General features: G+C 38.3%; 1 protein-coding gene across 13 annotated transcripts in view; it reads right to left on the reverse strand.

Moving 5' to 3' along the window:
- Positions 1-26,360, reverse strand: part of mast4 (microtubule associated serine/threonine kinase family member 4) — a 275,054-nt gene that overhangs the window by 33,210 nt on the left and 215,484 nt on the right. For all 13 annotated transcript variants that reach the window (XM_062972362.1, XM_062972363.1, XM_016990890.2 and 10 more), the window contains 7 exons: positions 25,469-25,547; positions 24,677-24,834; positions 18,845-18,920; positions 17,709-17,918; positions 14,599-14,700; positions 5,582-5,714; positions 795-862 (listed from right to left, as the gene is read on the reverse strand). In XM_062972362.1, coding sequence (XP_062828432.1) covers positions 795-862; positions 5,582-5,714; positions 14,599-14,700; positions 17,709-17,918; positions 18,845-18,920; positions 24,677-24,834; positions 25,469-25,547 — 826 coding nt within the window. The remainder of the gene's footprint in view (positions 1-794; positions 863-5,581; positions 5,715-14,598; positions 14,701-17,708; positions 17,919-18,844; positions 18,921-24,676; positions 24,835-25,468; positions 25,548-26,360) is intronic.

The raw sequence follows: 26,360 nt of genomic DNA on the forward strand, positions 1-26,360 counted from the left end.
GAAGGGTGCAACTTCCCACCAGCCTTTTCATGGCCATCGCCAGCTTCCCACCAGGATTGATGGGACAGGTACAGCTTTCTACCAACCTTTTCACAGCTTCTGCCACCTTGTATTATATTTAACAGCATTTTTGTGTGTAATGCACACCTTCAACATTGAGTTGTGCACTGCATTCAACGGCACATAATACTTGGCTAAATACAGGTAAGTATTTTAGTATATGTGAATGTAGAAATGGCCACTATAATTGCATATTACTACACCTGCAGAATCTTGTTTGGAAAAATCTGGCCAATTGTTTTCTAACAGCTACTATGCAGTTAAAACAGCAACAAACCAGAATTATGCATACAGTATTTGACTTATGTGGATTTGATTTTTTGTGGATTTGATTAAGGTGTTCTCTCTAGAAATTTCAGTCCTCCAGTAAGACTCTACAGTCAGCTTCTACCAAAAGTTGATCATAGAGTCAAGCTGAGGACCTAGAGATTCTTGAGAGAACATCTTTCTAGGAATCTCTAAAACCTCCACCGAGAAGAACTTAGTCTTAGTCTTACAAATATATGAAAATACTATATTCTTTGTTATATAATCAAATAAATTTGATTATGAAAAAGAATGCAAATTTTATTATAACTAAGTATACAGAGAAAAAAGATAGTAACCACCAATATTTTTTCCAGGCAATCCACAAATACTTTCTAAAACAAGACATTGTGCACATTAAAATAATGCAGTCAACCATTCATTTTGAACTCAGAGCAGAACATAATTCAATGTTGCAAAATACTTACACTAACTGATTCATCCGTTTCTGGAGTTGCTGCTGTTCCACTGTCATAGTTTGATAACTGAGCTATTTCTATAAAGAAACACAAATACAGTTTACACATTTATTAAAATAGTGAGATAGATGATTAAGAGTAAGCTTTTAACTGTTTAAGGAAAAATAAATTATACCACAAATAGATGCTTTGAAGTTAAATCAAATCTTCATTTAAATTATGTCTCAATATCTCATACAAAGTGCCTCTAAAACAAAACATTGTGAAAACATTCATTGCTAAACATTCTGTTTGTAGTATGGTTATGGTCAACTATTCTGCTCCTATTACAGATATATTAGAGGTATACTAATACTAACACTTCTATTACAGATAGATATACTAAGATGTTCATGTGTCTGTCTCCAACATGACTTTTGGCATGTACATTAATGAAACTCTAAAGGTGTGCACTTCAGTGTTCTTTCATTTCTAAAATGGACTGATTTTATTTACAAGCTCAAGCTGTCTGAAATCCACAGTATAATCTTTAGTTGAAATAGCATGGGAGAAAAAGGGTCTCCAAACTCTTCAAAGAATTGGGCAGTGCTGATTCCATTCTCTGACAAGGTGTTGAGGATAGGTGAATTTACAAAAGTATCAGGGTGGAGGAAAAAGTCTAGTGAATAAGAGAGTGGAACAGAGGAGAGAGCAGAAAAATACCGAAAGGAAAGAAAGAGACTTGGCTTTTCCTAGAAAAACAGGCAGAGCTAACAGTTCAAAGAGAAAGGGATGATGAGAAGAAAGAGACTTGCAGCTAACGGAAAGAAGAGAATCATCAAGGAGAAAGACTAGGTAAAAAAAAGGGAGAGAAAGCCTAACAAGAAGGAAAATGTGTCAAGGGAAAAGGGAGAGATTAGAAAAATAGAAGGAAAGAAAAAGAGCACTATTTGAGGGTTCAGGACTAAGAAATTTTTAACCTATATGAAAGTTTACATTATTTTATCCACTTCTGGTAGATGAAAATAATTTAAACTTGGAGTGCATGACCATTTTTATTAATTTAAAATCAATATGCCAGAGCTTCTAGTTTTTTATTGTGACCAGAGGGACTCTGGTCACAATCTCCATTTCCCATAAATGTGCAACTTTTAACCACATCTTGACTCTTTGTTTTAGTTTAGCTAACTTAAAGTTTTGTTGTTGGGTAGGGTTTACAAGTATCATTATTATTAGTTTGTTTTTCATGTTTAAGCCAACGTTAGATCTTATTTTCAATTTTTCAGATTCAAGGGAGATAAGAAAATGCCAAAATACTATTGGAGAACATTAAACATGTCCTGCTTTGTAGGTGCTTTGGAGCATTTTCACTTGAGAATGGCTGGTATTATTGTTTGGGTTTTAAAAATCAAATCACAAACAACTAAGTGGTCAGTAATTTAAGGAAATTTTATATAATGTGCATATTTTATTGCTGTATTATGTTAATTACTTTTTAAACTATTGTTTTTATGTAAAAATATGTTGTTGTGCTGGGCTTGTCCCTGTTGTAAGCCGCCCCAAGTCCCTTCGGGGAGATGGTGGCGGGATACAAGAATAAAGTTATTATTATTAAGCTATATAACAGTGGTGCCCAACCTTTGGTCTTCCAAGTGTCTTGGACTTAGCTCCTAGAATTCCTGACCATCAGACAAACTGGCCAGGGCTTCTGGATGTTAAGAGTCCAAAACACCAGGAGTGCAGTTTGGGCACCACTGTTATATAGATTGCTAGCATCTGTCTCAACTGCTGAGAAGTTTTGAAGAGTTTACTTCTTAGTTAGCCTGAACAATGTGTGTGTGTGGTATAATACCTCAGTTTCTATTTAAATACCAAGATCTTGCCAATATTAATTAACAAAGAAACCTTGTTGTACATATCTGACAGCATGTGTGTTTCAGCAATATACCATATAAGATAATTGGAGCTCAGCAGGCTGATCAACTAAAATTGTTCTAAGATAGTGTGCAAGTGAATTATTTCTAACCATTATTAGAATTTTTATAACCTGTGAAAACTTTATGGGGAATCATATTGATATATCTGTTTAGCAAGTAAATGCCTCCCCAAACTTCTATGCCAACAATGTAAGAATTGTGATGCTGGGAGCACACCATGCCCCTACTGAAGCAGCTCCACTGGCTGCCGATAAGTTTCTGGCCCCTATTCAAAGTGCAGGTTATCACCTACAAAGCCCTACATGGTTAGAGTCCAGTCTATCTTTCTGACTGCATCTCCCCCTATAAGTCAGTGCAGGCTCTAAGATCTGCCGGGGAGGCCCTCCTTTTGGTCCCACCTCCATCTGAAGTGTGGTTGGTGGGGAGAAGGGAGAGGGCCTTCTCGGTGGTGGCTCCCTGGCTTTGAAATACCATCCCCAGGGAATTTAGGCAAGCCCCCACACACTACAGCACTTTCAAAAAGAGTTCAAAACTTGGGTTTTCCAGCAGGCCTTTGATAACATTTCAACAGGAGCTAGACTGATTCTCAACTATCCGAGTATTTTATATTCACATTTGATTGGTTTACAGTTGAGATCTAAAACTCATTGTAATGACCTTTTATCAATGGTTATTACTGATTTTAGCTTGTTATTTGTATATGTTTGGTTTTATGTAAATGTTTCATTGTTTTTTATGCTGATGTTTGTATTTTATGTTTTTGTATGGAACCAGGGTGTGCTGTCTTGTAAGCCACGCTGAGTCTCGATGGGAGATGGTGGTGGGGTATAACATACTGGGGAGAAGAAGCATACATATTACATTTCAGCAAAGATATAACACAAGCAGGGTTAAGGAAACAAGCAGGGTTAAGGGAGGAGTTTCATAATGGCAAACAACACTTTATAAACCCATGATACAGTTAATACAAACGCAGAATAAATTATTAATATAGTCTAAGACACGCATACATGTATTATGTGTCTTTCATCACATAACCAGCAAGTTTTCATTTAGGTGATGGCCACACATGGTAGTAATGTAAAAATGTTATTAAGCAATTTATAAATGTGGAATTTTCTAATGGGACTGCTGAGAGAATGCATTTTTATTTTGTTTTCAGCATCATAGGAGCTAAACCACTATAATGTACTTTGACAACCTTCTCAATTCAGAAATTATATTCATAAATACAAAATTAAAATGGTTCAGTTTTAAACATTATCTTTTTCCAAAATACCCATTATCTGAGAAATACACATTATTTGTAAACAGTAGGTAGTAATGAAATGAAACCAAGAGTCAGCTTTTGAAGCAGAGAGCTAAGAAACCATTTTGCAATGCCTAAAGACATTTTAAAAACTCATCTAAATACTATTAAACATCTGCTTTTTTATTCCATTGATTTAAACCATTTCTAAAGACTCATGATTCAAAAAGGTAAAGACGGTAATTTAGAAGCCACAGGGAGATATGTCTCCCCAGGGGATGTTTCTGAAATACAGCAACCAAGCTTCAGTAAATGATGAATCTGCTGTGCTATTGGTCCGAGTACAGTATAGGTTTATCTGGCATTATCTTTAAGTACTGCAAGCATCATTTCACTTGAAGAAAAGGCAGTAGAGAAGCCATATCAAAAAAGAAGAAAAAGTAAAGGGTCGTAATCATATATACAATTACTGGAAAATAAATTCCACTGAGGTTTTAAGTGGCATGTTTGTTTACAACTGGAAATAAATCCTTGTTTTAAACTGATTTTTAAAATCCTAATAAACTGGAAGGCAGAAAACCATTATACTGTACCCATTATGAAGCTCATACTTCATAATGGATACAGCAGCATGAATTTTAAAAGTTTTTTCCATGTTCTGAATAAAACCTCACACTTATACATGTTGCACTGTTCTGATGTATAAATGTGATAATTATATGTGAAATCATGTTCTGGATATAGAAAATGTATAGAAAATACATTCAGCTACTACTATACTTATACAGATGTACACAGATTCTCTCCCTTGTAAAGAGTTTCATTGTTGGAATATATCTACATTTATATACTAATGAGATAAACAAATTACAGTACGTCCAAAATTTGCTGCCTTTGATGACTTACAGGTAGAACATGAATTAAAGGCCCTTCTTCGCAGTCTTCAAAATTCATTGCTTAGAAGCATAATGTCTCTGAATGAGTAATCATGCTGTATAGTTGTGGATTAGCAGGAAGAAATGCAGTACAGTTGGCCCTCTATATCCATGGATTCTGTATCCCACAGATTCAATCATACATGGCTTGAAAATACCCCCCTCCCCAACGGTTGAAATTCAAAATAGCAAACCTTCATTTTGCATAGTGTAATGGGACCTGAGCATCCACTGATTTTGATTTCCAGGGTGTGAACTGGAACCAACCTCCAGCAAATACAAAGGGCTCAGTGTAGTTTCAAGAGAAGCATGCATATTGCCTGGTTTCTATAGCCAGGATTCAGTAAGGGTACATTCTCTTAATGGACTGCAATGTGAATGATTCTAAAGAAGTGTGAGGTGTAAGAGACAGAGGCTACAAGCTCTAAGGCGCAACACAATGAAGAATAATATGAAAGAACAGAGATGTGGAGATGAAATTAGAAATGAGAGATTGACAGATTCGTTCAAGGAAAAAGCATTCGATTATGTGTTTCCTGTTTCAGAATGTGATGCAGAATCCACACTCAAAGCATGTAGGGGAAATAAATCACCGGATAACATACCAGTAGAGATGTTTTAGGCTATAACGACACTGAAGCAAACAAATGCAACAATCTTGATTTAAAAACTGATTAGATTGTGACATACACCTACCTTCCAAAGGATCCTTGTTCAAACCCAGCTGGCTTATAATATACCTAGGGATATCAGTTTTAATGCCTTGCCCCTCCTTTGCATGGCCTTCTGCAGCTTCCAAAAGATAATAAAACTCCTCAGGATCAAACTCCTAAAAGGAGAGGAAGGAAACAAAAATATCAATTAGTTTGCTTTGTTTCTGTGAAAAGGAGTACTGTTTACTTAATTTGACTGTGAATTCTTAAGATGATTTCCTAATGAAAACAATTTTGAAGTATTAAGAGATCCATATGCCAAAACAAAATAACTGCCACTAACATTTTAAAATGGTTTGTCATTATAACTGTATTTGTTCTGGCATGGGTGAGAAAAAATTAGGAATGAAAAATACACATTTTGGGGGGGGGGGGGGAACGGGACCTGTGAATACTCAATATGCAGGGATAAGGAGGCTGGACTGTGATGGCTGGAAAACCTGCTTGTTGGATAAGCTTAAAATTAAATTACACAAGATACTACTAGTCTAATCTTCTCAGCATGCTAGAAGAAGCAAAGACCACTAGCAATGAAGCTATGATCCTTGGCCATCAACTTCGCTGGACTGGCCACATTGTCCAATGCCCGATCACCATCTCCCAAAGCAGTTACTATACTCCTAACTCAAGAATGGAAATGGAATGATGGTGGAGAGGAAAAGAGATTTAAAGATGGGATTAAAGCCAACTTTAAAAACTGTGGCATAGACACCTAGAACTGGGAAGCTCTAGCCCTTGAGCATTCTAACTGGAGGTCAGCTGTGACCAATAGTGCTGTGGAATTTGAAGAGGCACAAATGAAGGGCAAAAGGGAGAAATGTGTCAAGAGGAAGGTGTGTCAAGCCAACCCTGAACGGGACCATCTTCCACCTGGAAATCAATGTTCTCACTGCGGAAGAACATGCAGGCTAAAAATAATCACCGACAGACCCACTGCCAAGACCCTACACTTGGAAGGCAATCATACTCGGACACGAGTGATCGCCAATGATGATGATGATGAATCATCTCACCAAAGATTTCATGTATTTCAACCCTGTCTTCCATACAGCCACTTAATGAAGCTCAACAAAAGTTCAACAGTTACTTCCCTGTACAGCTGAAGAACAAATTATTCACAGAAACACTGAGCTACCGAGCAATAGAAAAAAATGTTACAGGAAAACTGGGAAGTTTTGGCCAGTTGAGTTGGCTATCACCTTTTTATTCTTGTCCTGCTGCTGTTCACTAATGTGTGTCATAAACATCATTCAGAACACCACAGAAGACAGATGGGAAAAAATACAGCACACAGCTCTCTACTCTCTCTTTCCACAACCATGTCATTTTTGCCTTTCCGTTGGCTTACTATAGGTATTGCCTTGACAACAGACTTTATAAAGTCAAAGTAAGACGAAACAAAACAAAACAAAACATGAACATTAGCATTATTGTGTTAGAATTTTCTTTCTGGACTAACCATACAACGATATTGACACAATATAAATTTTACAAACAAGCAATCTTCCTGTTATGAAATCAATATTTTCCTCCCAAGCCAATCAAGTCTGATATTCATGGCAAGATGGCTTTCCTTATTTTGCTTCATTATTATTTTCTTCATCACTAGATTAAAGGCACTATTATTACCCACCCTAGGCAAATTTTACAACAATAACTGAAATATCTATATATTAACGCAAGCATATATGTAAGAAATTTTCATTACATATAAAATGTGATTTTTAAAGTAAAATAATCTCAGAATTAAAATCAAGTATATTAACAAGGCTAATAAATTTGATAAGGCAATGCTATGATTAAAAAGATTTCATACTACAGATTGAGCATCCCTTATCTGGAATTCCAAAATCTGAAATACTCCAAAATCCAAACTTGGGACACCTTTGATTCCTGATGGTTCAATGTAAATAATAAACTTGGTTCCATGCAAAAAAGCATTGCAAATATTGTATAAAATTACCTCCAGGCTATGTGTATAAAGGATATATGAAACATAAATCAATGTTACATTTAGACTTGGATCCCATCTCCAAGACGTACTTATATGCAGATGGAGGTATTTTAGAATCCAAAAAGTTGTGACATCTGAAACACTTCTGGTCCCAAGTATTTCTGATAAGGGATACTCAATCAGTATTTCATAATTCAGACCATGCATTAAATGCCTCAAGAAGTGTAGGCAACACTTCTGATTCATAGACTCAAGAACTTTAGTTGCCAAACGTGTAGTCAAAGAAAGAGACAGGGTTAGTCAAACTGTGCTTATTTTTCATAACTGAGGATACGTTAACTTTCATTGGCCAAAGCTAATGTCAAGTTTAAATTTCAGAACAACTTATTAGCTTGCATACAAATTCCTGTTAATTGGCTTTGTTCTTTTTACATTCGGAGTCTTGGATGGCTCAGGATTTCATTGACACCATAATAGACATATGAGCTTACTTTCATAGAATCATAGAATCGTAGAGTTGGAAGAGACCTCACGGGCCATCCAGTCCAACCCCCTGCCAAGAAGCAGGAAAATCTCATTCAAAGCACCCCCGACAGGTGACCATCCAGCCTCTGCTTAAAAGCCTCCAAAGAAGGAGCCTCCACCACAGTCTGGGGGAGAGAGTTCCACTGTCGAACAGCTCTCACAGTGAGGAAGTTCTTCCTGATGTTAAGGTGGAATCTCCTTTCCTGTAGTTTGAAGCCATTATTCCGCGTCCTAGTCTGCAGGGCAGCAGCAAACAAGCTTGCTCCCTCCTCCCTATGACTTCCCCTCACGTATTTGTACATGGCTATCATGTCTCCTCTCAGCCTTCTCTTTTGCAGGCTAAACATGACCAGTTCTTTAAGCCGCTCCTCATAGGGCTTGTTCTCCAGACCCTTGATCATTTTAGTCGCCCTCCTCTGGACGCTTTCCAGCTTGTCAAAATCTCCCTTCAACTGCAGTACCCAAAATTAGACATAATATTTCAGGTGTGGTCTGACCAAGGCAGAATAGAGGGGTAGCATGACTTCCCTGGATCTAGACGCTATACCCCTTTTTATGCAGGCCAAAATCCCATTGGCTATTTTCGCCGCCGCATCACATTGTAGGCTCATGCTTAACTTGTTGTCCACAAGGACTCCCAGATCTTTTTCACACATACTGCTGTCGTGCCAGGCGTCCCCCATTCTGTATCTTTGCATTTCATTTTTTCTGCCTAAGTGAAGTATCTTGCATTTACATAATGGCAAAGGAAAGTGTAAAAGGAAGATAGAATATCTTATCACCATGCACTTATCATTGTGAGATTACTTCCTGGCAAGTTTTGGACTGTCAACTTAAAAGAGATGGAGGATCTACATGGATGCTAAACACTAGCATGAGCTCTACAATGAACTGACTTACTGTTTGTGAAAAGCAGTAAAGAGACACTATTTGGGGGGCTCTAGTTCATCTCTAGAGGCTGTCGCACAAGCTACCTACCCTGTTTCCCCGAAAATAAGACAGTGTCTTATATTAATTTTTGCTCCCAAATATGCGCTAGGTCTTATTTTCAGGGGATGTCTTATTTTTCCACCAAGACGAATTCACATTTATGGTTGAATTTTTAAAAATGAAAATTTATTGTCTACTGTACAGTAGTTGTCATCATAAAACAGCATAACCAAACTGTGAATCCTTTCAAGAATTTCTATATTATATTTTATTGCTATACTGTTTTTAAATTACTGTTTTAAATTTCTGTTCGTATGTAAATTTATGTTGTTTTTGGGCTTTCCCTGTGTAAGCTGCCCTGAGTCCCTTCTGGGAGATGGAGGTGGGATACAAGAATAAAGTTATTATATTATTATTATTATTATTATTTCTTGATACTACCTTTATTTCCATGTACAACAATCTATGGCATGTACATTTACCGATCCTGCATGCTTCCAAACAAAAACTTTGCTAGGTCTTACTTTCGGGGGAGGCCTTATATTTAGCAATTCAGCAAAACCTCTACTAGGTCTTATTTTCTGGGGATGTCTTATTTTCAGGGAAACAGGGTACCAGGCCTAAACGAAGAATCACTAAATCAGCTACAAGAATATCTCAGATTATTTCAAGAGAATCCATACAGTGATGGGACTATAGCAGCAGGCCAAAAACTATCTACAGCCTTAGCTAATGCTAAGAAAGACCGTTGGATAGAACTGCTTGAGAACCTGGACATGTCCAAGAGTAGCCGAAAAGCCTGGCAATTGCTGAGACGCCTGGATAGTGACCCTCTGGTCAACCCTGGACACGCGAACGTGACACCAGATCAGATAGCTCACCAGCTAATTCAGAATGGGAAAACCAACTGCAGCAGAATAAAGATGAAAATCAACAGGGTGCCAGAACTTGAAACCCACCAGTTGTCTTCTCCTCTAAACCTGAAAGAACTCAGAGAAGCCATCAAGCGATGTAAGACTGGTAAAGCACCTGGCCTAGATGACCTGATGATGGAGCAAATCAAACACTTCGGGGCCAAAGCTGAAAACTGGCTTTTGAAATTCTACAATCAATGCCTGGCACACAAACAGATTCCCAGAGCATGGAGGAAAACTAAGATAATTGCCATTTTAAAACCTGGTAAAGATGCCTCCAATGCCAAGAACTATCGACCAATCTCCCTCTTATGTCATCTATATAAAGTCTATGAGAGGATGCTATTAAATCGACTAGGACCTGTTATCGAACCCAAGCTTATTGCACAACAAGCAGGTTTCAGACCAGGGAAAAACTGTACAGGTCAAATTCTTCATCTGACTGAACATATCGAGGAAGGCTATGAGAAAGGCTGCATTACGGGAACAGTCTTTGTGGACCTTACGGCAGCCTATGACACGGTGCAACATAGAAAAATGCTGCATAAAGTCTACCACATCACTCGGGACTTTGACTTTACAAAAACTGTCCAGACCCTCTTAGAAAACCACAGCTTCTATGTGGAGTTTCAGGACCAGAAAAGCAGATGGAGGAGGCAAAAGAATGGTTTACCCCAAGGCAGCGTTCTTGCACCAACCTTATTTAATATCTTCACGAACGATCAGCCACAACCACCACTCACAAAGAGCTTTATATATGCTGATGACCTTGGCCTTACAACACAAGCAAAAGATTTTGAAACAGTTGAAAAGCAACTCACCAATGCCTTGAAAGATCTCTCCAGCTACTACAAAGAGAACCACCTGAAGCTGAACCCTTCCAAGACACAAGTGTGTGCTTTCCACCTACGTAACCGTGAAGCCAACAGGAAACTGAAAGTTACTTGGGAAGGCCAAGAGCTCGAACACTGTTTCCATCCTAAATACCTTGGTGTCACCTTAGTCCGAACACTAACATATAGGAAACACTGCATGAACACCAAGCACAAAGTAGCTGCACGCAATAACATCCTGCGGAAACTGACTGGCAGCGCATGGGGTGCAGACCCACAAGTAATAAGAACATCAGCCCTGGCCTTGTCTTTCTCAACCGCAGAGTATGCCTGTCCTGTTTGGCACAAGTCTGCCCATGCAAAGAATGAAACATGCAGAATCATCACAGGATGCCTTAAACCTACACCTGTTGATAAACTCTACAAGTTAGCTGGCATTGCCCCTCCTGACGTGCGACGGGAAGTTGCTGCTAACGGTGAGGGAAAAAAGGTCGAACATTGTGAAAGCCACCCACTGCATGGCTATCACCCTCCTCCCACCAGACTCAAATCAAGGAAGGGCTTCATGAGAACCACCACTCCTCTTGATGTTCCTCCAGCAACAGCAAGGGTGTCCCTCTGGGCAGCTAAACCTGGCAATTCCAACTGGATGGCCCCCCAAGAGGGTCTTCCTCCAGGGGCAAACCAGGAATGGGCAACTTGGAAGTCCCTGAACAGACTCAGAAGTGGAGTGGGCAGATCAAAAGACAACTTGGCAAGGTGGCACTACCTGGAGGAATCCTCCACCTTGTGTGACTGTGGAGCTGAACAAACAACTCAGCATATGTATGCTTGCCCACAATGCCCTGCCTCATGCATGGAGGAGGAGTTGTTTAAAGCTACAGACAATGCGGTTGCTGTTGCCCGCTTTTGGTCCAAAACTATTTAGTTGCTTGTGATTTCTTTTTTCTTTTTTTCCCATTATTTGAAATTTATTTCGTGTCAAAAGCATTTCTACAGCAAATACATTTCAAATAATGAAAATAAAATAAAAAAGAAAAGAAATGTATTTGTTGTACAATGCTTTTGACACGAAATAAATAAGTTCATCTCTCTCTGCCATTCTATGCAGATTTTCTGGATGATTCAGGGCCTGTTACCTATTAGTCCAAAGGAGATAGTTGAATCCTTGGTAACCTCCTGTGATTATTTACTTACATTCCTCAGATCTTTATTCCACTGGTTGAACAGATAAATGTTTTAGCATGGTATTAGTATGGCTCGAGGGCATGGACATACTCTTTTCTATGGTTTTCCTGAATCTGTGGGACATTGTTCCCAGTGATGTTTGTCTGTTGTTAACACAGTAGTCATCAGCCCAAAAGCATGAACAGGGGAAGTCGACTGTAGATCAATACTATTATGCTATTTGCTCTGTGTTGAAGTGGGAAGAGAATACAAGTACTGGTACTCGTTATCTGGATGAACATTTGATACTGTTATTACTGCTTAAAGATTAGATTGATTGGAATTTTCTAGTTATGTTATATTGCAGATCTCCTTTTCTAAGCCAGTCTGAAACTTTGTTGGCAATGAGAATTGACTAGAATTTGAACAGGAATTTCAGAATGTTTTCTTGGTAGTCTAAATAATACTGTTCCACATGTCACTCAATGTTTACAATAGCTGTTTTAACTGTTTAAAAATTTTGAAAAGTTTAACTGCTGTTTTGTAGACTGTTTTTAGGAGTTTGTACAGAGTATTTTAAGGTGTATTTAAAATGTGTTCATCTCTTGTGTTGTTCTAATTAGTTTTTATTTGTCATCTAAGGAGCCCTTGTTGGCTAGGAAGCAATACAGTCAGATATACTTTAAAGTAAATAAATAAACAAATAAACAACACAAATAATTGTAATAACAACAAACAAACATAATGTGTATAATTACAGATAAATTTCATGTCTTAAAGAATATTTTTCTTTATTATTTTTATTATTTATTGATAGAATGGTTATGTAGAAGTAATACCGTTGAGGTTTAGGATTGGGTAAATTCTTCTTTATATGAGGCATAGAAGACACAAGTCAATTACATTTCCCAAATATTATTATTAATTTATATGACCTGGTTTTTTAAATGAGCACAACTAACCAACAATGGTGATAATAGTACATAATGTTGAGTCGAGATGGAAAAAAATATTAAGGATCAGAGAGATTTAAGAGATAAAAGCTTGCAATCCTGTGGGCTACTTCTATAATTTAAGACTTTCACAAACTCTAAATTGGATGATCCCCAAGAGGCTGTTCTTGACCAGTATATGTGCTTCTTGTAAACATTAACTGTAAGACAACTGAGAGCTTTCATTAAACAGTATGTCTTATTGATTGTGCTGAAACAACTTTCGCAACCCTAATTTCTTAGAACCTTAAAGCGGTATTACCATTATATACACTGATACAATGTATTTTAATAGGAAAAAAATATTTGTTCTCCCTCATTAACATATGCAACCATTTTGCAATGACACAATTTAAGCTCATTTATTGTTTCACAGGCCTATTGTAGAAAAAACACTTATATTTCAAGAAAAAAAGGTTAGCCATAAAAGGGACGTGCATATTCACATATCCATAAAGGGATACCTGTGACAGCTGCTGGGGATGATGTGTATTGGATAAGTTCCATCTGAAAAATTCCCAGACCAACTGCTGATGCAAATGTTTTTGCTCCTTAGAGAGCTGTTCAATTAAAAACACTTTTTTCTGTAAGAAATGCTGACAGGCAACTATAAAAAGTTAAGTATTGCAACTTCTTACTAAAACTGGGGCTTTATTTGCTTTTGCATTATTTTTGCCATACATCTGATATGTAACACATAAATGACAAAGTAGAGATATATGTTGTTATTTATCTTACAGATATTGTCACATTTGTCTCAAATCATGTAGGCAAACTTGCTCCCTGTATTTCTACTGAACAGAGAATATTTAACTGTATTTTAGCACTCCTAACATCGATTTATTCCTAGTATTAATTTTACTTCCAATCCATGGTCACAAAGATGTGGAGTCTGAAAATGAGGGTTCAGGTGACATATTCTTTGGACCTTGGTAATCAGAACAGGACTCTGCTCTAGCATCCTGAATGATCCCCAATTGATGGCACTTGAGTACATGCCCTGATCATTGTTCCTCTTCTTGCCAGCACAAAAAGGGGTTTCTGTGACTGTCTGAAGGAAATACAAAGTATATCATAATATACACCCAGACTTCAAAACCCATTTTTTTCTGAAAGACATACTGATTTTGTTTACGTTCCTTTATTTCAGTTTTGACTGAAAACCTTTTTGGATAGCAAGGAAAGTACCTCTCAGGCAGCACAGTTTTTAATGTGGATTTTTTTAAAAGGGGGGGGGGGGACATTTCAGACACAATTCAAGAAATATAAAACCTTAACTCTTAAAATGTATAAATAAAAAACGAATTACAAAATAACACCGCACACAGAACAGCCAAAATGGATTTCTCATGAGACAATATCTTTTGTTATATCAATTCAGTTGATCCAATAGTGTACATACATTAAAAGTCAGAGGCCACACGATTCAAAAGTCTACATTCTATTTTCTGGTTTTCTTACATTTGGTCAGACAATGAAGAAAATGAAGCACAATAACAAAAATTATCACAACTATTTCAAGATCACTTAACTTCCATACCTAAACTGAAGTGGATAAGGCTGTATTTAACACATTACAAATGTACTAAATGCAGCAATACAATAATATTTATTCTTTGAAGACCGTTCACTGGCCTTCAAGGCAATGAAAATATTCAAACTGATTAAAGTAAACATATTCTTACCAAGCATTCAAGTAGGCGAGCAGGACGTGCAATGACGATAAGTATTTTTCGGACAAGCTGCTTAATAAATGCCAGCTCTCCACTTTCTGATCGTTCTTGAGCCTGTCAAAGAAACAGTCTTGGTATTGAATACAGACATAGAGAAAACAGAAATATGATGAACCAAATCAACTAGCTCAGTATTACTACAGAATACCTTTTTCAACATACCCTCAAAACATTGATGACAGACCAATCAGATCAATAAACAGATGACAGATCAATAAACCAAAACTGTTCATCATACATTGATATAACTGATATTTGTTCTTTGAGCTCTATTAAGTAGACTTCTGTTGATAAGGTGACCTATCTCCTATAAGGGCACTGATCTTTGTGTAAATTGAAGGTAGAAGTTGGGAAGGAGGTAAGTTCTCATAGGACTTACAAAGATATATTGTTGTAGGATGTTGGAATGTGCTTTTCAATGTGCTGAATTTTGGACTTAAAAAGGGATAAATGGATTTCAAAGTTAGTTCAGAAATATTCACAATAATTGCTAGCATTGGTGGTTGAATTCACTCCAAATCATGATGATGCCAATACCACTGTACTCTATGACACTAAACAGGCAATCAGCACTGTGAGACTGACTATGCAAACTATTTCTTATTTCATATGTTTGCATCTTGCTTTTCCTTCAAGCAGATCTGCATGGACCATCTGTCCAGTTGGTACACATATGAATTCAACAAAATTATTGCTATGGAATGGCAAGGGGGTCTGGCTTTTAGATTTACTTTTGTGCTTACATGGAAATTTCCTAGGAAAAGTTTTTTTAAATTTGAACTACCAAATATAATCATATACTGCATGAGTAATTTGCTTCTATCTCCATTGTAAAAGCAGCAAGCGGTATGTAGAGTTTGGGGAAAAGATAGCAAATGAGTGATTTAAAAGAAATAAGTGAGATGCACAGCTCTACGCATAATCAGAAAAGAAATGGAAATAATAATGTGAAAAGGACTGGAACAACAAAAAAGCACTTTTCAAAAAAGCTGAGAAAGAATTTGCAAGAGGCTTTGTATGCATTCCAAATTTCTTTCATTTTTTTGTCTACTGACAAAGAATAGACTTTTAAGGACCTAATGAATGCAAAGAAGCCATATGTTGCTTCTTTCTGACTGAAAGATATTGATGTTCTTTGTTCGTATCTCAAAAAAGACACTTCTTGGTTTAAACGATAAGCTGCAGGATAAAGTTCAAATCACATATACTCTTTATCCTCCACTGTAACTGGTGTATATTCATGAGTGTGAAGGTGAACAAACAAGTAACAGTTTTATTAGCTGTCCCCTTACTCCAGTAACTGAATTACTAAAGACTTAGTCAGTTTTAAAATTAATTAGTTAAAATGTCAGAAATACTAAATAAAATAAAGTACTGAGTACATTTTAAATTCAAACATTTAAAGGCAACACTGAATAACTGCTGTATTCTAGACCTGCAGAAATGATACAGGCGACAGAAAAATCACTCCAGGAAAATTACTTTCAAGATGTTTGTATCAGCTATGGATGTCTAGTAAACACCAGCATGCCTAATGCATTTCTGTTTGTATCAGAGGCCTACACCTACAATATTAGGTGATCTTGGGAGCAAAGCAATCTATGAAAATAAAATAAGGGTGCTACAGAAAAATATTAAACTCAAATTGACCTTGACCTTAGAAGTACAAAAATGTCAGCTAAATCAAGCTGCTCATATGCCTTGCAACTTCCCCTGGCCTTGCTAAGAAATCACAATGTGCCAAACAGCAGGAGACCCAGATATCCACTGAATGTCACAGCTGGGAACTGACAAGAAATGCATCATCAGAAACCCAAAGTTTGTTCCCACAATTTAGTTCCAACCAACAGCAGGCTTCTCTGCAAGGATTTCTGTTTGAAATGAGCAGTCAATGTGGTACAAAAGAGTATTCATACTTGGAAATAAAGGGTACAGAAATGAAAACCATAAGAGCTCTGTTTGAGGCCAAATATATTGCTTACAAGCGGGCTTTGGACTCACTGCTCCTCAATCCACTTTAATGACAACAGAACATCCAATGAATTCAGATCTTTATTAGATTATCACCACTCTTAAAAACAAAGGCAACATTTAAATACATAGTTGTCTTTGCTATCAGTTAATAATGCACAATGACCAATATTCCCACTTTGCAGTGCATACATAGTAGACTATGCTGAGGGACTGAAATTTTATATAATGCTTGGCTTATAGTTCTCCACCATCTAGTACTTCATAATGTTCATACAAATAACAAGTTTACATGTGAAATGCTCCCTGAATGTTAAAATGGTCAGTTTTTGTCAGGTTTTTTTTACAGTTTTTAAAGTAAAATGTAGCAGCATAACTGACAGTCACTACACACCAAAAGTCTGGAAAGAAATATCAGTTCAAAAAAGGGTCCATAATAATCTAACTATGACCACTGCATGTTCATGCCACTAAAGCAGGTTTTCCTTTCTTTCTTTTCATTAAAAGAAAATCTTGGGGCTCCTCCAGATCTCCTTTTATTCCCTGAGAGAATCATATGTAATGTATGTAATTTTTTAAAACTACATAAGCTTGATGAATTTTAGGCTACAGGTGCTGTAAACCTTTCCAGCATCCATCTTTAAGATAATCAGCATAATAATAATGCAACTTATACAGCATCTTAAAGGTCCCTTTAGGTCCTTTTGTTCTGATTCTCCTTCTGCAAACAGAATGACCAAAATTAAACTAGAAGGCATCAATGGATAAAATTAAACCTGGAAAGAGCATTACTTTTCAGCAAGAGAGGAAAATAAAAGATTTCACCTGAGATGCAGAAAGCATTTATTAAATCACAATCTATTATAACATAAGCTAAAAGTTCATGTGCTTCACAAACTCATTATTTTAGAGCCACATACTTGCAGGTCCCTTAACCACCAACAAAGATCACTGATCTTAAAGGCCACTTAAGGAATTACCTGTTTCATGTTTTTATTTTGTAAGCCAATGGTCATAAATATCTTCAGAAATAATTTTTTTGAATCCAATATATCTCACCAATTTCTAAATCATCTTTATGTGGTTCTTACCTCTTGCAGCAGTTTATCCAATTTGTGCTGTAATTCAAAGAAATATCGTGAAGTGATGAGACCCTGATGAGATTTATCCAAGCAATCACGAGCCAGCTCAATGATCTGATGGTGGGTGAAACTGAGAACTCCATCTGCCAAGGGAAGGACGTTGTCGGGAGAATGGCTAGTAATAATCTCCTGAAGCCGTTCTTCCATCTGAGCAGTAGCCTATAGAACGGAAGTCATTTTGTTTCATCAGTGTATTATAAAGTTAATATTTTAAATTAACTTCCTTGCAAGTCAAAAGTTTACACTATAGCTCATGAACTATCATTATATGATGTGCACTATTTTTTTAATAATTAATAATAACATACCGGTAGCATTTTTTTTCAAACTCAAGACCAGAAATTACAGAGATAACAATTCCACAAAAGATCAACATACAAGATCTATTTGCAAAATGACTTTTCAGGGACAGGTTTGCAGAGGACTCATTTTGTTTCAAAAATAGTCAGGAATAAAGTTTATGCAGGTTCAATGGTATTGGGCACTTCACTTCCACACACACACACAAAACCTTCCACACAAAACTTTTAAGGTAATTAACATTCTCCAAGAATCCTCTAGAACAGTGGTTCTCAACCTGTGGGTCCTCGGATGTTTTGGCCTACAACTCCCAGAAATCCCAGCCAGTTTATCAGCTTTTAGGATTCCTGGGAGTTGAAGGCCAAAATATTTGGGACTCACAGGTTGAGAATCACTGCAATAGAAAGTTAATCTCACTGAAAAACTGTAGCATGGGAAGTGAATACAAACTCTCTGGGTCTATGAACCTTCTTAAGCATGTTGTCTTTCTGTTAGAAATCAGCTAACTAATCTATAGCTTAAAAATACGGATGCTTTAGAACAGTGGTTCTCAACCTGTGGGACCCCAGGTGTTTTGGTCTACAACTTTCAGAAATCCCTACCCGTTTACTAGCTGTTAGGATTTCTGGGAGTTGAAGGCCAAAACATCGGGGAACCCACAGGTTGAGAACAACTGCTTTAGAAGGATTTATGATTTTGAAAATTTGGTATTTCAGATACAATAAAACATACTTTGTATCCGTATTCTAAGTAGTATATAGTGTACACTGAATATTCTTTATTACCTTTGGGAATCTTTCTTTATATACATGGTTCATCATAATGATTTCATGGTCACAGCAGGCAGGAGAACGTCCAGGGCTGCAAGTAAAGCAAATTATGCTCAAATTTCATTCTGAGTGAACTGAAAATAACATTTAAATATATACATACTGTCTTTTGCACAGTCAGAATAATTAATGCAACACACAAAGAAATATTGTAGTGTAAACAACTTTTATCTACTGCACCTCAGTGATACTCCATGCTATTCTGTTCCTCACCTGGTTTTCATATTTCTCCTGTCCCAAACAGTTGGTCACTATTCTGTGGCCATCAAGCACAATGCGTGCTCATTGGGCTGCTTTGACAGCCTTTCTTCTTCAGTTAATTTTTTCCCTAACAATCTTGTTTCTTTATTTTGAAAAACTAAAAAAATCCCCTAAGCTTGCTGTGACATGTTCCATCAGAAAAATACTCTTTCACAGGCAACTTTGTTACCCATTTGATGGAACCTTGTCTTATATTTGAATGCCTGGGCGCAGAGCCAAGTTTTTAGTTTTCTTCTAAATCCCAGGAGCGATGGGGTTTGCCGGATATCGCTGGGGAGGGAGTTCCACAGCCGAGGAGCCACCACCGAGAAGGCCCTGTCCCTCGTCCCCACCAGCCGTGCCTGCGAGGCAGGTGGGATCGAGAGCAGGGCCTCCCCGGAAGATGTTAAGGTTCTAACGGGCTCATAGGAGGAGATATGTTCAGATAGATAGGCAGGACCAGAACCGTTTAGGGCTTTGTAGGTCAAAACCAGCACTTTGAATTGGGCTCGGTAGCATATCGGCAGCCAGTGGAGCTGGCTTAGCAGGGGGGTTGTACGCTCCCTGTAAGCCGCTCCCGTTATTAACCTGGCTGCTGCCCGCTGCACCAGCTGGAGCTTCCGGGCCGTCTTCAAAGGCAGTCCCACGTAGAGTGCGTTGCAGTAATCCAGCCGGGATGTGACCAGAGCGTGGACCACCGTGGCCAAGTCAGACCTCCCAAGAAACGGGCGCAGCTGGCGCACAAGGCGGAGTTGTGCGAAGGCTCTCCTGGCCACCGCTGAAACCTGAGGCTCCAGGCTCAGCGATGAGTCCAGGATCACCCCCAGACTGCGAACCTGCGTCTTTAGGGGGAGTGCGACCCCGTCCAACACAGGCTGTAACCCTATTCCCTGTTCAGCCTTGCGACTAACCAGGAGGACCTCCGTCTTGTCTGGATTCAATTTCAATTTATTGGCCCTCATCCAGTCCGACACAGCGGCCAGACACTGGTTCAGGACCTGGACAGCCTCCTTAGTGACAGGTGGGAAGGAGTGACAGAGCTGGACATCGTCTGCGTACAGATGACATCTTACCCCGAAACTCCGGATGATCTCTCCCAGCGGCTTCATGTAGATGTTAAACAACATGGGGGACAATATCGACCCCTGCGGGACCCCACAGGACAATGGCTGTGGAGCCGAGCAGGTGTCCCCCAGTGACACCATCTGGGATCGTCCCTCCAGGAAGGACCGGAGCCACTGCAGAACAGTGCCTCCAATGCCCAACCCGGCGAGTCGTCCCAGAAGGATACTGTGGTCAACGGTATCGAAGGCCGCTGAGAGGTCCAGCAGAACCAGCAAGGACACACTCCCCTTGTCCAGTTCCCGGCGAAGATCATCGACTAAGGCGACCAAGGCTGTCTCGGTGCCATGCCCCGGCCTGAAGCCAGACTGTGCCGGATCTAGAATATCAGCATCTACCAAGAATGCCTGGAGTTGCGCTGCCACCACCCGTTCCACGACCTTGCCCAAAAAGGGGAGATTGGAAATCGGCCGATAGTTCTCCAATTGAGTGGGGTCCAGTGATGGCTTTTTCAACAGTGGTTTTATCACAGCCAATTTGAAGCTCACTGGAAAAATGCCATCCCTAGGGGAAGCATTCACCACCACCTTCACCCACTCGGCCAATCCCCCTCTGGCTTCTCTCACCAGCCAGGATGGGCAGGGGTCTAGGATGCAGGTAGTGGCCCTCGCCTCTCCAAGCACCTTGTCCTCGAGCTCAATTAATTGAAAAGAATCCATCAAAATAGGACAAGAAGGTGCTCGTGTTACATCCCTGGAGACTGCCGTTAATATGGCGTCGAAGCCAGACCGGATCAGAGCGACTTTATCCACGAAGAACCGAGCAAATGCTTCACAGCGAGCTGCCGAAGATCCCATCTTGAGTGGTGAGATTTAACAAACCTCTGACAACCCGAAACAGCTCCGCCGGACGGTTCTTCGCGGACGCAATATTAGTTACAAAGAAGGCGTTCTTTGCAGCATCTATTGCCGCGGCATACACCTTTAGAAAGAGGCACAGCCGTGTTCGGTCTGATTCGTTCCACTTCGAATGCCACACGCGCTTTTTGAACTTGTTTGCTTCTCCACTGCCCTTTCCTGACTTACTTGTTCTCTGGTTGGACTATGTCTTGAACAGCCTTTGCAAAACCCTGTGACTTCTGCCTTTGGGGTATTTCCAGTTGTAACTCTTAGCTTGAACCCTTCATTACTCTTGGAGCCCACATGGCCTGAAACAGGGCACACTGATTTTTCATTACATAAGAACAGTACTTCCAACACAAAGTTTTGGAAATGGGAATAATAATACTGCCTAATTTAAAAAATGAAATATTTGTTTTTCCTCTTAGCCTAAGAGAGTATGACTTGCCCAAAGTCATCCAGTGGGTTTCCACAGTTGAGTGGCAATTTGAACAGTGGTCTCCAAAGTCCTAGTCCAACACTCAAACCACTAAACCACACACCTTACTAGTAAATAAAAATATATTCAGGAATACATGTATGTCATTTTGTACTTCATATAGATATGCTTAGATTTAACCAACTTGGATACTAGCTGGGGATTTTTTGTGTGTGTCAGGAGCGACTTGAGAAACTTCAAGTCACTTCTGGTGTGAGAGAATTGGCAGTCTAAAAGGACATTGCCCAGGGGACACCTGGATGTTAACTGGGGATGAAGAAATGAAACAGACAAGTCTGACATCATGTTTCTTGCACAAAAGTTCAATTACTAACCAAATGTGTACTTCTACTTAGCAGACAAAGATAATGGAAGCTAATGAAAAGCTGTTCTCATGATTTTCAAGTTTAAAAAAGAACAGTTGGGATTCAGTTCACTCATTAGCATTGATGTAAGTATTTTAATGAAGAGTCTTGTGACCCCTTAAAGACTTAACAGGGATGACATGGCAGAAGCATGAGGGAACAAATCATGTTAAGCAAGTTATGTACTTGGACAATACTGACTTCTGTCTTTATATTATCTATTCAAACATCTGGTACTCTTTGAGGTGCCTCAGTGGTTTTCATTGTTTTTCAGTACATTCCCAAGTGAGTCAAAGAAAAGCATATATATTTAATAAATGGGACAAAGCAGTTCTTTTGTTGCAGATGTCACTGATTAGGCACTTGATGTGAGCAATGAAGAAAACAATGTATGTGGGAACTAAAATGTTTATAGAAAGGTTTTAATGAACTGGAAAAACAGATTCAAGTATAAACACATCATTAAATCCTTATCACCAGTCAACAGTTTTCTGAATTTGACCCTATATGATTAAGTTTGCAGGATAGGGTTGCAAGGTACTGGAGCATGTGGTGTGGCTCAGGGGTTCTTGGATTAAATAGATTATCTACATTAATTTCAGTCTGGTTTCAGGCCTAGTTTTGGGACAAAGATAGCTTTGGTTGCCTTGGTGGATGACATAGACAGGGAACTAAACAGGTAGTGTATATCCCTAATGGTTCTGCTAGACCTCTCAACAGCTTTCAACTACCATTGACTATAGTGTCCTTCTGAGCCACCTCATTGGGATTGCACATGGAGAGTGTTTACAGTGGCTCTGGTCCTTCCTGGACGGGTGAACTCTGAAAGTGATTCTGTAGGACTCCTGTCCAACCCTCTGGCTATTAATGTGAAATTTCTGTTTCATCATTCATGCCATTTTAAACATGAAACAGCTGGGAGAGGTCATTTGGAGTTTTGCGATGTGGTCAAATCAATATACAGATGACATTAGACTGTACTTCTATTTTCAACCCTAATCCAAGGAGGCTGCCTTGGCTTTAGATGGATGCTTGCCATCAGTGAAAGACTAGATGAGGGCAAACAAATTGAAAATTAATTCAGACAAAACAGAGGTGCTCCTGGGCATGCGAAAGACAGATCACGGAATAGAGATTTAGCATGTGTTAGATAGGGTTACACACCTCTTGAAGACACAGTTTGCAGATTAGCGTTACTCTTAGAGGCCCAAGTTTCTGCAGTGACTATGAGTGTTTTTACATAATTAAAGCTTTTATGGTAACTGTTTCCCTTTCTTGAGACACTAGATCTAGCCAGAGTGGTACATGCATTATTTATTTATTTATTTATTTATTTTTATTATGTTTGTTTATATCCCGCTTTTTCTCTCCATACGGAGATTCAAAGCAGCTCACAATTTAAAAAATGTCAATACAAATTGAAATATACAAATATATAAATATTAAAACAGTATTAAACAACATTAGTATTAAAACAATCCAGGTGAAAACCATAAAAGCATAAAAAATCACATTATAAAATCACAGCAGCCCTTGATGATCTTAAACACCTTCATCTTTAAAAGCCTGCCTGAATAAAAAGGTTTTAGCCTGCCGCCAGAAGTACAGCAAGAAAAGAGCCATTCTGGCTTCCTTGGGCAGGGAGCTCCAGAGTCGAGGGGCAGCTATAGAGAAGGAAGGCCCACTCTCTCGTTCCCACTAACTGAGCTTGACATAGAGGTGGGACCAAGAGAAGGGCCTCTCCTTAAGATCTCAAGGCCTGGGCACATTCGTACAAGGGGATGCAATTAGCCAAATACGCTGGACCTGAATCGTTCCATGGGGCTGCATTTGAACAGTGTTCAGAAATACCATCTAGTTCAAAGAGTGCTTAGTGGGAACTACAGTCCTCCCCTGTTAAAACAGCTTCACTGTTTGCCAGCTTGGGCAGACCACATCTTTCTGTATGCACCTGCTCTCAAGCACATTTGGTCTGACATGAAAGAGGGCCATCTTGATGGCTGTCACTAGATTGTGGAACTCCCTGCCTGGAGAGCCAGGGGCCACCTCCTTGTTGTCCTTATATCAACAGGCAAAACACTTTAAATACAGAGTTTTAAAAGTATGGGCTAGGGGGTGCTGTATTGTTGTAAACTATGGTGTTCTTATTAGCTTTTTAATCTTTTAATTGCATGTTATTCTTTTAACTAAATATTTTGTTTTAATATTGTGGCTAGTTCAAATCTATCTTAATGTTCACTTTTTAATGTTTTTAAGCTCTGTATAACACTATAATGTGTTGTCTAGTCTGCACAAGTCAGAATAATGCTAACAATGCAACTCACTGTGACATTATACAAGGCAGGTAACCTGCAAATTTCAAGTCGTTGTTGTAAATTCAAGGATTTTAAATCATTTCTCTGCCATGCAGCAGATTTTAAAAGTATACCCTTCTCAAATATTTTGAAAGCATTTCTACTGATGCATCCAAAAATTGGAAGAACATTAAATTTGGGAACTACTGAACTGAAAATTATAAACCAAATTGTAAAGGACATGATGGAAACACAACTATGTTTAGGATTAACGGAAGAATTCTCAGATATCAATGTGAATTTCAAATAGCAACCATTAAGACAAAATCACGGCTACTTCTTGCACCAAAGCATAACAATGCTATGCTGAGATGTGTATGTAAAAGTCCCTGTTTCCCAAAGATGACTACATTCATATACAATGTCTGCTTCCAGACAGGCTAACCCACCTGAGGCTTCTCGATCGTGGCCGCATTTGAGTGGTCCTACATCTATTATCACTGGCAATGCTTTCAGTTGTGCAGAAATGTTTAGACAAAAAATGTAGTTCATCAGGTGTTGGTTGATATGGTAACTGGTGTAACTTCTCTTGTGAAGAACAGGATGACTGCAACAAACAGATGGAACATTAATTTCTGCCACAGCTTGGAACCACCTGAAACATTTCCACAGATTAGAATGGCTTCCTTGTCTTTAAGCTTTCAGAACACAGAAAACTAAATTGTAACTTTGGGTGTCTAAAAAGTCAAAATATTGCACAAATATCTCTTATTTTATATGCATATGCACGGACGCGGCACACACTTCTGAAGACTCATTTATATTATAGGTATCCTGAATACTTAGATAACTACGGTAATTTTTCCTCAATAATCCAAGTGCTTTCTCAAAATCTTATCAGAGTATATGATAGGAATAAGCACTCCCTTCTCTACTCATGGATGTTATTATCTTCTAATGAATTAATTCACCTTTAAGTCACACTACTATGACCTCTCAGCTTGCACACAGGTACAAGTAGAGAGTGCTGCTCACAAAACTGATCCTTGCACTTTCAACCAATATTATATTCAGAATTATATAGTCTAAACTTCATTACTATTAAAAGCCTACAGACAGAGTGAGTGACAGGTTTATTTTTAACACATATATTATGGCAGAAATCCAACTTAAAAAAACTTATAAAGACTAATGGAATCCTAGAGTCAAATATAATGAGTGATTTATTTACAGCCACTTACTGAAACTGTTGAACTGGGAGTATTTGTACCATAACCAGAGGAGGGGAGAGATGCCAATGACCAACGTCGTCCATCCGTCCTGTTGGAAAATTGAGGTTTTGTCAAATATGACAATTTCAAAATTGTTATTAAAAATGAAAATAACATGGTTTACAGAAGAACATGGTTTATCATGGAGTAAACAAATTCATAAGCACATTTTATACAAGGACTTATTTAAAATAATAAAATATTTATGATATAGGCTATTATGTAATATTTAATAAATGAAAATTATTAAAATAAAGTAATAAAATATTAATAAGGAAAGAAATTAAATAAATGTTTATTCAAAATAACAAAACAATCTGACTCTGAATGAGAGAAATTATAACGCTGAACAGCCAATGAAAACTGATGTACAACCTTGATGGCCTACTAAATGCAATATATATAGGGTGATACTTAAAATGCACCCTGGCTTATAGACATTTAACATGCAGAAATATTTTGGTAACATATTTTAGTTGAAGGGAAAACCTAAAGTGTGTGAGAATTTTACACTCTGTTACACAGAACCAGCATATTCTTGTCAACTCCTTTTTTATAACTAGTCTGGATCTGAATAGTTTGTTCACCTAACATATTTGTCTGTTGCTAATGTTCACAATTCCCTTGCCAACAAGCAACAAGCAACCACCCACACATGATTTACAGCAAGCTCTCATAGTCTATAACTTACCAGACTAGAAAAACAATATATATATAGACAAACAAAAGGGGGGAATAGTCAACATGCAAAGCAAATCAATGACAAACTATAGATTCCAAATCGAGCCATGCCCCTGCTTCTTATGGGTGATAAACTAAGGATTACATAAGAAAGACATAAACATTCACAAACATTTCAAGA

This window comes from Anolis carolinensis, chromosome 2 (assembly GCF_035594765.1).
Source record: "Anolis carolinensis isolate JA03-04 chromosome 2, rAnoCar3.1.pri, whole genome shotgun sequence".
NCBI lineage: Eukaryota > Metazoa > Chordata > Lepidosauria > Squamata > Dactyloidae > Anolis > Anolis carolinensis.